General features: G+C 37.3%; 1 protein-coding gene across 2 annotated transcripts in view; it reads left to right on the top strand.

Moving 5' to 3' along the window:
- The window catches only part of ais (aramis), a 91,493-nt gene that overhangs the window by 62,478 nt on the left and 16,794 nt on the right, over positions 1–12,221 (top strand). Inside the window, exon 9 of one of the 2 annotated variants that reach the window (XM_067159305.2) lies at positions 10,154–10,276. The exons of the other annotated variant lie outside the window; for it this stretch is intronic. Within the exon in view, the coding sequence (XP_067015406.2) occupies positions 10,154–10,276 (123 nt within the window). The remainder of the gene's footprint in view (positions 1–10,153; positions 10,277–12,221) is intronic. 2 annotated transcript variants of the gene reach the window in all.

Raw genomic sequence — 12,221 nt, 5'->3', positions numbered from 1 at the left:
ATGACTCATTATCCCGATTAACAAGAGCTGAAACTTTACGGAAAATCCTTCCATAATGTCATAAAATGAAACTAAGTAAAAATCGTAGTATTAATTAACGGTCAAATCCTTCCAATATTACTCATAAAATATATGATTAAATAAATATTTCAAACATTCTTCACCAACAACGTTGTAGATTCAATGTTCTCTGATTACCAATGTCTTTTCGAGTTTTCCTTTCTTTAAGTCCACTGCCACGCGATAAGTAATTGGACTCTAGTCGTTCGGTAATAAAATAATTCAACTCTGGCCCCACAGTTGGGTGTCAAGTAAAATTATAATACCTATATGTGCCCTGACAGCAGTCCCTGTGACCGTGTTGTAAATTTTAATTTTGTATCTCAGTGTTGGGTTAAGCCGCGGCGAAGCAATGCAAAGCTCCACTCAAGGGACGTGCAAGTCCGACGAGTTGGGACACAGGTTAATTGAGTGGACTGTTATCATCGTGGCTTTTAACGTGGAATGTAATCATCATTTCTGCCTAAATTACGTGAATATTCCGCAATAGGGTATTAAGAGGCTGAGGATATTGGCATATTCGACGAGACACATTGACCAACATTTTATCTTATCCTAAATTAAATGACTAACCTAATGTTCCTATGCTACTTTAAATGATAACTCCGTAAAAAGTTTTATTTTATGGAAGGATCTCCCGTTTAATGACTTAAAAATAACTTTAAATGCATCAACTACATTAAAAACAAATTATTGGCAACACAACGGATATAAAAGGAAAATGTTATGTTAAATTGAAAATAAATACCTAACTTCAAGCTCTTGTTACAAATAAATACAACATCATCAATCGAAACAAAAGAGACAAAGTGCCCCTCTGCTGAAGGCTTACATGGAAAGATCAGTTATCAATCTCGCATTTTTCAAAATAAATCACTGGGAATTATAGAATCTTCCACTTCAGAATGTTATTTCCTACCCAAACATCTTATAATATTCCGTCATTTCTCCTTTAAAAATCATCGCACTATATGTCAGTATCTGTCTATCTAGCAACTTGAAAATTACCGTTATTCTAACCATATAAAATCACCATAAATGCAATAGAAATGTTTGAAAACACAGGATCGTAACATAATATGACATCCATCAAAATCATGCATTTAAAAGACAGACTCGATCTTCTCGTACGTCCATCGGTGACCGCACCTAGATAAAAAACATCAAGAGACATTGCCACATCTACAATAACCTTGTCTAACCACGTTGATTCTGCGCCTCCGGATACCACTGCGACGTTGACCTGGAATACTACATTAGCACTAGGCGTCAACTCAAAATGATCTACAAAATCCAACTAGCAAAGAAATGGTTTACTTACCATAGAAGATCATATTTCCTTTACGACATGACCTTAATATCTTTACGTTACCGATTATCTTGCGAAGATCCTAAACATCCCTTTAATATCATGCGCTCTGGTCAATCTTGTATTTAAATAGGATAAATGTGACGACCAACTACTAGTGTTCGTGAGTGCAACATCCTATAATATTATTCTAAAATACGGCCTCGCACCTAAATAAATTATTCATCACGACAACATCAAAATTCACGCATGACCTACATAGTTCCTACCGTCAATACCATCATCAGGACCTTCACATAACATCATCATAAAATTCGCAATCCTAATGACACGTCTATAATCATCATATCACTCTATCCACGTAAATATTTTCAAAGATCCTACCGTAACTAACACCTTATTACATCGCACAACTCGTCATGCACAGCGAATTCACAATACTAAAGAACAATCTATTCAGGCAATTACGTAAAATTACTAAATACGTTGCCGCATTAATTCCATATCACCACAATAGTATCACACTTCTATAATCAAAACACTGTATTTCCACACAAGCACATAACATTTTGAAGACCACAGAATCGCACGTCGCAAAATACCGAGCTCCTCCGAGGTATTCTGAGCTACAGGTTAAAATTAACGTTCATTACCATAACACCATTACGGTACCAATAACATCCATGTCGAAGAAACTTTCGCAAAACCTTGCTAGCAAACATTAAAGAAATCTTACACAACTATCGCATATTATCACAACGTAGTCCGGCTCACCACACTAGACGTAATGATCATAAATATTACAACGCAATGTCCAACAAATAACGGTCGCTTTCAAGTTAAAATTGTTCATGTCAAAATTGACAACAAAATAAATACTACTCTACAACTACAATAAGCAATTACGTGGCGGAATATGTATAAGATATTCAAGTACTCATCCTGGGTTGTTGCTCCACGACGGTGTCACCTTCCGAGTTCAGCTCTCACTCAATAACATCATCAAGTATTGTCCATCACATTTCAGATCAGATCCTTTGAGGTCCCTCTATTTTAGTTGTTCATGTTGATACGTGCACACACAGCATCTGAATAATTATCTGATGACATTTCCATATTACCTGAAACTTAGAGATATCAATTAGAACAAGGTCATACACCTTAATACAATTTTAACAGTTCAAGCGATACACTTGCCTTTTCATTCAATAACAAGATATCTTGTTTTACAATATTGTATGTTTATAATATGCCAATATCTCTTTAGTAACTCCTTTCAATACAATCTTTTCCCTATGAATTCTTGCTTCCGATCTTTCTGAGGTGCAGATTTAGAGTGTCAACTTCTTCAGAGACAAAACAGATTCTACTACAACATAATAATTGGAGACGGTTTGCTTTTCAGAATTCTTCTCAGCTTCTAGCTCCCATATGTTTCTGACAATTGGAAACATTTGACACATAATGTAAGACGATCTCGTACAAATCAGCTGTATTAGTAAAGGAACTTATTTAATAATTGCCGCCTCGTATTTAGGTTAGTAATCGACAGTTTCCTTTCTTCATCTCGATCGTCGGATCGTGCGAGACTAGATGTACAAGGTATGGCCCTCTCATATAAACTTATTATTTACGTATTTCATGGCCCTCAGTAACAATCTGTCACAGATATACTGCCGTTCATGCATTTCTAAAAACTTTACTTGGAGAATGCGTATTATTCATATAATCTTGCCCTATGTTTCACGATGTTTAACTTTCTGCTAATATTTCCGAGATACCACGGGGTTTAGAGCTGGTTATCAATCTGCTGATATCTTCAATTCAGCGATGCCGTTCATGTAATTAGACAAATCAACTGCTTTCTAATTCATCTGGAGGTGTGATAACCGGATATAAGATTTCATTGACATCATTTCTCGACATAAGCTTCCAATGTGTCCACCAATCTCATCCTGACATACATTGGAAGGTTATAATATATATATATATATAGATAGATAGATAGATAGATAGATAGATTAACCACCTAATCAATACACAATATTATAATCTTAAAAGATTATTTATCAAACAAAAGTGGACATGTCATATATATCAGATATATATGTCATTACTACATTCATGATCTTTCAAATGTGTTTACGTGCTATAAGGACCTGTTTAAGCATACTATGAAGTTGACAGGTCTGAATCCACGAACCTGGGAATTGCTTGCTGAAGATGATTCAACCTGGCAACAGATCATCCTGGGCACTGTCAAGACGTTTGAAGGGAAACGGCGCAGTTACGAAGAGGGCAAGCGACGAGCACGAATAATCAGGGAAGCTCAACCATACTTTCCTCCAATAATTCTGTGTGATAGTTTGTTCCACACTAAGATTGGACTGTTAGTCACTGCAAACACATCCACAGACAGCCTTGATTTCGAAGTGAAGTGACATGGAGGAAGAGTAAACTTGGAAACGAGTTAAAGCCACTGCCGACAACGTGCTATTAATCTTATTTCAGTGTTTGTGTGCTGATGATGGCTCCACTTTTGTTAGATAAATAGTATTTTTAGATTATAATATTGTGTATTGATTAGGTGGTTAATCTTTTTTTTCTCAAGTTATATAGTCAATACGGACCAATATGAGCATGATTACTAGTAATCTTAATTTGAGACTGAGTATTTTCCATTGTAGCTTTTACTAATGAAATCAGTTTTTGAAGAATGTGCATTTCCTGCATTGCCATAAGTAATTAGTGTATCATAAAAATTTGATCGTCAGTTGATCTTCCTTGTCGGAATCCACATTGGTAGTCTCCAATGAAATCTTCAACAAAGGGAACAAGCTTGTTAACAGAATGGTCAAGAATATTTTATGGGCAATGCTCAGTAAATTTAATTCCCCTGTAATTGCCACGTACTGCGCCATATTTACGGAATATTTTTCTTGCGCCACGCTCCAATGCATATCTCACTTTTTGGTCACCCTTGGCATTCAAGAAAATCCATGGCTAAACGAATAATATCTCAGGGAATAAGTTATATCAGCATTTTTAACGTGAATCCGACTGAGATTACCTTTCCTACCTTTTCATTATATGCGAACATCGATTGGATCATTTGGACATAAAGACTTAGTTTTAAACTCAATTAATTACCATCATCAGGTAAGATATTACCTTAAGTTAATCTTATAATCTATAAATAACATAAAATTGCTTAAATTCTTAATTATTAATATTTATTCAAATTTATATCTTATATTCAGATGAGCTAAATGTTTTCCAAATTTTTTTTTTTCAATGTACATTTGTATTTCATCCAAACAAAAAAAAAAGTCTTGAAGTTGTGTGTTTATCGTAACCTTCGATCTATGATCATCAATCAACAACTATCTCATTATTGCCTAAGGTCTCATCTTATCAAATAATTCTTCTCTTAAAATTCTTCCTGAATAAAAATTATTCGATGTTTTCATCCTGACCTATTATGAATTACAATCTCTCTTCATCTTTTCATCCACGTATTAAAAAAAAAAAAAAAATTCTTCAGATTGACATTAAGGAATTAATTAAATTAATTAATTATCTTGAAATTATGTAAATGACATAACAAGAGTAAATTAAAAATGAAAATCTATTATGAATAAAATCAAATTCTCATGAATTATTAGATTCTAAGTAATTGTCATGTTTCAGGAGAATGTCAAGTTCTGACATGAATTCCAGTTTTGATTGTTTTTCTAGTATTGATATATTACAAAGTTTCAAACTTAAGAATCCGAGAATTTTTTTTGTAAGTAATTATCTGTCTAGGCGTTCTTCAACTAATTTTATCATCTAAAAAAAAACACACGCAGAATAAGAAATGTTTCATGTCTGTAGCTCTTAATAGCTACCTATCTTAATATTTAAAAAATCATCATTTATCATTACTAGATATAATCAAAATATTCCTATGAAATCTGTAAAATCTCCAAGATAGGCTCAACAACTTTGCATTCAGGTTATAATACGTTGCACCGCTTAATAAATTCAATTATATGTTTGCAATAAGTCGAGGAATATCTTAGATGACAGTTCCTAATTCATTAATAGTGATAAGCTAACATTACGATGACACTAATATCATACCTGCCAACAACAATCTAGTGTTTCAGCTTAAATTAACTGAAACTAAATAGCATGTGAAATTTTCTTCGAGGTTGCCATAGTAGTCTGAGTAATAGGTTAATTGAGATTATTTTCGATGACCATACTCCATTAACATCCTGTAAATCCATTTTCAAATGGCCATTACCTCACATTATAGGTTATTCGAGATTACGTCGCTATAGGCGTCAAATAAAACCATAATCCTACACTGTGTTACACACAATTACATTAATTAATTATTCGCAGAATTCTCTCCTCATACGTCCTCACATTTATTATAATTCCTCAAATAATATTCAAGGATATCTATTATTTATCATTTGCACTCCCTATCTCATATTTCCATCATATCCTTACATTGCCGCGTATATAAACTTCATTTGGTCTACTCAATATAACGCTCGACTTGTATAATTCCACATCCCAATAAAATTATAATTTTATGGATCAATAACTACTATCTCTGACAATATGCACTTCATTTGTCAAAATATACACATATATAACCTATGTTTACTCACGTTTGGCAAAAAGTTGATGTTAATTATGATCTTGGTAACCTACAATTCAATACGCACCAATTATGCACTCCAAGTACATTAGAATAGATTGTTAATGGCAAAACTCTCTGAAGATCGACTGACGAGATATTAGTATAATGCTTCATTGGCGAATGCGACATTTCCTACATATGGAAGTTCTTGTATGCTTTGGAGTACTACCTAAAAACTTCATTTGAACAGCACTATAAATATATTCGCAGTGAAACTATCTTTGTAAGTCATCTCTCGAAGATATATCGATCGTTTCCTTATATCAACACAACCAACAAATTACTACATGATACTACACAAATATCTAATTTTGAAATAAAGCTTTTAAACTTATCTTATTCTGCCTGTGTTTTTGGGCTGGGACTGCTGTAGTTTCGTCCTTTATGTGGCGATCATCTCTGGTTTATGTCTGTGGCATCTCCGAGTCATGGTCGCAGGACTTCTGTTGTCGGGCAAAGCCGGTTCGGTTCCCTTCTGTCGCCAATCCCATCTCCAGTCTAGTCGGCCATTACAGCATTTTCACGTACATACATGAGAAACATAGACAAATACATCATTAATTCCCTGATCTCCTTAGTTATAAAGCCTCTTCCTAAATTATCTCTACCGACCTCGATAACTGCAGTCGCTTAAGTGCGGCCAGTATCCAGTAATCGGGAGATAGTGGGTTCGAGCCCCACTGTCGGCAGCCCTGAAGATGGTTTTCCATGGTTTCCCATTTTCACACGAGGCAAATGCCGGGGCTGTATCTTAATTAAGGGCAAGACCGCTTCCTTCCAATTCCTAGGCCTTTTCTATCCCATCGTCGCCATAAGACATATCTGTGTCGGTGCGACGTAAAAAAAAAATCTCTATGTTCTTATGAGTAGAATATGATGACGTAAATTCATCTATTGCAGTCTTAATGACACGGGTGGTGGCTTAAATACTGTCAGGCTTATATTAAAATTGCTTCAAGATATCGTTTTTGGAAGTCTTCTTCAATAAACTTTCATTGATCTTTAACTCAACCCTGCTTTCCATTCAGTCATCTTCATTTCATGCAGAGTATTTTGCCTATGATCTTAGATGTTTACGAGAAATATAGCGTTTGGACTTCGAATTTTAGTTAAATTCTTCGATAATTTAGCATCTTCTCCCTAAAATCTGCTATTTCTTTGTATTATTAACTTCTTGTAACTTTCCGAGTATTTTCCCTTCTTTTTTTTTTTTTCCCTTGCGATCTTTGAATGTTCATACTGTTGGTTTGTAGTGCACTTTTCTTATGTCACGGCCACTTGGATTCCGTTTGTATCTTTTACCTTATATTAACGGCCACATGGATTCCATTAGTCTGTATTTCCTTACTTCGAATTTTCCGCCGCATGGTTAACGAAACTTTACCGTTATTCTCGGCAAATGACGATTTCAACTCTCCGTTTTTTCAATTAGGGCAATGAAAAGGTACAGTACTGTGACATCATCTCTCACCGGGTGAGTTGGCCGTGCGGTTGTGAGCTTGCATCCGGGAGATAGTAGGTTCTAACCCCACTGTCGGCAGCCCTGAAGATGGTTTTCCGTGGTTTCCCATTTTCACACCAGGCAAATGCTGGGGCTGTAACTTAATTAATGCCACGGCCGCTTTCTTTCCACTCCTAGGCTTTTCCTATCCCTTCGTTGCCATGAGACCTAAAATGTTAGTGCAATGTAAAGCCAATTATAAAAAACATTACATCATCTCGTGAATTGGACATATATATATCATAATGATCAAGTTCCATTCATCAAGTATTTCTTCGGAAATCCAAATCTTTCTGTTATTAGGTTATGAAGGAGTTTAGTATATTCTCGTCCTGCATGTTTCACAAGTACTGACTGGACGAGGTCCATTCCTAGAGCTTTATTGTTTTCTTTAGGTTTCTAATAGTAAGAAGTACTTCATCAGTGGTTGGCACTGGCACTTGCACTTCAGTTCAAAGGCTGTATGAATTTTCTGCAGTGACTATCCTTCCTTGATTATCAGGTAAATTTCCATTCAATAGTTCATTAAACCACATCTGCTTTATCTGTATAGGCTATTGTTACAATGGGCTTGCCACACCCAAAGGCATTTTATACCTACTGTCAGGTTCAAAATTAGGTCGCCCCTAACATGGAGACAGACGCCGCCTTTCGTAGCCGCTCCTCTGGAGTACGGACGCTACAGGTTTGCTGCCGTACTGAAGTTCGTTTTCTCCACCATAGATGCCGTTGGGAACTTCACCCACAATCCAGGGCAAGGGCCCTCCATACTTATGACCCCCTGGAGAGAGGGTGTCCCAGTATTTTAAAGCCCCCAGGAATTGGGCTACCTGTTGGTCCGTGGGTTGTATTGGGTATTTCAACCAGCCCTACGTACTGTAGGGGCCTCCTATCCGCCACCTGGGAACGCACTCTGTAGGAGTCAGGTTCCCCTGGTTACTTTCGGAAGTTAACCTCACCCACAAAGGAAGCAAAGGAAACTATATACAAGATGTATTACGTACCCATAACAACTTACGGAGCAGAAACTTGGACATTGGCAAAGAAGGATGAGAGTCGAACACAGGCAGCCAAAATGAATGAAGAGTAGAAGAGACCAAATAAAGAATGAGAAAATACAGGAAGACATTGAAGTGGAAAAAATGAATGATAGAATAGAGAAGAGCCGACTAAGATGGTTTGGGCACATAAAGCGAAAACAGATGATGGAAATGCAAATGCAAGGAAAAAGGGGCCGTGGACGACCACGATTGAAATGGAAGGACACAATCCAGCGCAGTATTAGAGAAAGAAACCTGGACTGAGACACAGTGTTGGAGGAATGGTGGAGGGACCATATTTGCCCATACCCGGCTACAGCTGGATAATGGGAGATGATGATGATGATGAGTTCATTAAAATGCTGAGCCCACCTGTCAAATATCATTTTGTCACTGCTCAAGGTTGTGCCATGTTCATCTCTACACAGACTTGTTCTCACTTGAAAATTTTTCAGACTCATTTAACTTCTGGTAAAAAGCCTGTGTTCATTGGAGCCTTTCAGATGCTCTTACTCAACGAGTTCTCTGTTCTCATCTTTTATTTTGCAGCCTTTTATCTTCCCTTGTAGCCACTCTTGTATTCTTCCACAGCTTTTCTGGCATGGTGCTGCTGCATCCTCTTGTATGCCTGTAAATAATAATATCAACATAAGAATTAGAAAATGATTTGTTTCACTTAATAACGTCTGTTGTTGCTCTGCTTTTCATGGCAGCAAGCATCCTTTTATCATGTGGTTTTGAAAAGGAAGTACGAGGGGCGTTCAATATATAATGCAACACATTTTATTTCTCTGCCAATTTTGGTTTTTAAAAATTGGAATTTTGTTTGGGACATCTTTGAATATTCCCGCTTCGTCTCGTACAGTTTCATTAATTTCTGATAGGTAGCAGCGCTATAACTAGCCTTCAAAAAGGCGTCTGTTACGGAGGTGCGTACCAAACAGTGAGCAATTGTTGACTTTCTTTTGATGGAAAATCAGGGCATCACAGATATTCATAGGCGCTTGCAGAATGTCTACTGAGACCTGGCAGTGGACAAAAGCATGGTGAGCCTTCTCCACGACAACGCAACACCTCGGACAAGTGTGCGCACGTGACAGAAGTTCACAAAACTTCAGTGAACTGTTCTTCCTCATCCACCCTACAGTCTAGATATCGTGCCTTCTGACTTCCATCTGTTTGTCCCAATGAAGGATGCACTACATGGATGATAGGGAAGTTATCGTTGCAGCACGATGTTGGCTCTGACATCGACCAGTCGAGTGGGACCGTGCAGGCATATAGGCCCTCACATTACGGTGGCGTAAGGCCAAAGCATTGAACAGAGATTATGTTGAAAAATAGGGTATTGTAACAAAAGGATTGGGGAATAGCATGATGTATTTGAATCCTCAATAAAAACCAACCTCCTTTTAGGAAAAAAAAAAGAAAGTGTTGCATTATAAATTGAACTCCCTTTGTATATTGGCTATTATTCATTAGAAGTACATCTACTTGTTACAAAAGTTAGTAATTCTGTGTTTTATAATGTTATATGTTTTTAGGGGTTGACACCGCCTGTTCTAGTGTTTGTACAGACCAAAGAGCGAGCTAAGGAACTCTTTACGGAGCTCATATACGATGGAATCAATGTTGATGTAATACATGCTGATAGGACACAGCTGCAAGTAAGTAGCCTGTCTCTAATAATATCCTGAAAAAAGACGTACCTTAAGAAATACAGTAGAACCTCGATTATACGTTCCCCGGAAACTACGTTTTCCCATATTCTCCGTTCAAATTACGTGGTCCCGCGAGCATCCCAATTAAATCACACTGTAAAAACCCCGTATTGTCTGTTCCTCGAAGAAACGATTTCCCGGGTCAACCGTTCAGAAATTTCAGTCCCATCAACGCTAAATCCTCGATCACGCGTATTTCAAGAAACTGTATCTCATGAAAGGCTATGGCATAGGCTACTTACGGATCTTGGTGTTAATGTTCCGTCATTGCGATAATTAGAGGAAGTACTGTACTGGAAAAGCGATTGGCGGTGCACTTGTATAAGGGACCATCTTAGCATTGCATTCGGGTGGTATTGTTTAGAGAATCCTCGGAAATTCATAAAGCAGAGAGTGGCCACAACAATTGGAAGGAGACAGAGCACATTTCGACAGCTTTACTTGAAGACTGAACGAGTTTCGTCAAATGTTCGTACTTGCAAAACGTCTACATTATGTCCAGGGTTAGATGTTTATATTTTTTACTTCTTTCAATTGTATCGCCGAACTGGTTTCCGGCAATTCCCTCAGGGCATTGTATAGTCACTGGGTTTCAGGCAGAAATCGCAACTGCTCCTTCTTAACACAAATTTAGTATTTCAATATTATCATATACGATTATGTTATCGAGGCCAGAACAGATGTTGCACCTTACATACATAAAGCCATGGAAGGTTTTGGGATTGCCTATTACTGTTTTGGTCCTAATATAAGACTGGGAATTTCATGTTTTTGTGTTAAAATGTTATAAAAATCGCAGTCTTTTATTTGTGCACGTTACATTTAAAAAGTTTGTAGCATTTCGCTCTCGTACCGACTTGTACAGCGAGCGTGCTTTCCAGCTGAACTGAAGGTCACGAATAACCGTAATTTCTGAAGTTTAGATTATATTTTTTCTCTTTCCAATTTGATTGTGATTAGGATGGGCAGAACTGAATATAATGCATTCGAGAATTTTCGAGAATCAATATTTACATTCAAAACCATATTCTCGAGTTCAACATAACCTTTAAAAGTCGATGTAGGCCTAATTTACGTGGAACACGATTTCCATCAACTATAACTACGAACTGTATACCGGTACCCGTTACCAAATTAAAATGGAAGATTAAAAAAAGGGTATTTTGCCATCATGTTGGCGCTTTTGTGTCTAATGTGCTTTATTTTATTAGATTAGAGAATTAAAAGAGAAGCCTCCGTGGCTCAGACGGCAGCGCGTTGGCCTCTCCCCGCTGGATACCGTGGTTCAAATCCCGGTGACTCCATGTGAGATTTGTGCTGGACAAAGCGGAGGCGGGACAGGTTTTTCTCCGGGTACTCCGGTTTTCCCTGTCATCTTTCATTCCAGCAACACTCTCCATTATCATTTCATAGCATTTATCACTCATTAATATATAAATCACCTTGGGAGTGGCGACCCCATTGTAATAACAGCCTATATATGTTTCATTCATTACATCCCTGACCCGGTCAATGACTGGAAAACAGGTTGTAGGTTTTCATTCATTCATTTTCAGAGAATTAAAAACTACTTATGGTTGATTGTTGTTTGGCTTGGCGTTACCGGTATTAGATTTTTTGAAGTTTGGCTGATCAACGTTGCTGATCTAAAAGAAGTTTTCACGGTAAAACTGAATGTAAACTTTCAAGATTTTTAAGTTGCTTACCGGTAATTAATCTTTGAAGCCAGCCCCGCGATCTAACTTGTCTGCCTCTCACCCGGAGGGCACAGGTTCGATTCCCAGCCAGGTCATGCATTTTTACCTGCATATGAGGGCTGATTCCAGGTTCACTCATTCTACGATTACCTTTAATTGAGGAACTATCGAATGGTGAGATGAGGACCTCGTTC

This window comes from Anabrus simplex, chromosome X (assembly GCF_040414725.1).
Source record: "Anabrus simplex isolate iqAnaSimp1 chromosome X, ASM4041472v1, whole genome shotgun sequence".
Lineage (NCBI taxonomy): Eukaryota > Metazoa > Arthropoda > Insecta > Orthoptera > Tettigoniidae > Anabrus > Anabrus simplex.
This window is presented reverse-complemented; position numbering and strand designations above follow the sequence as displayed.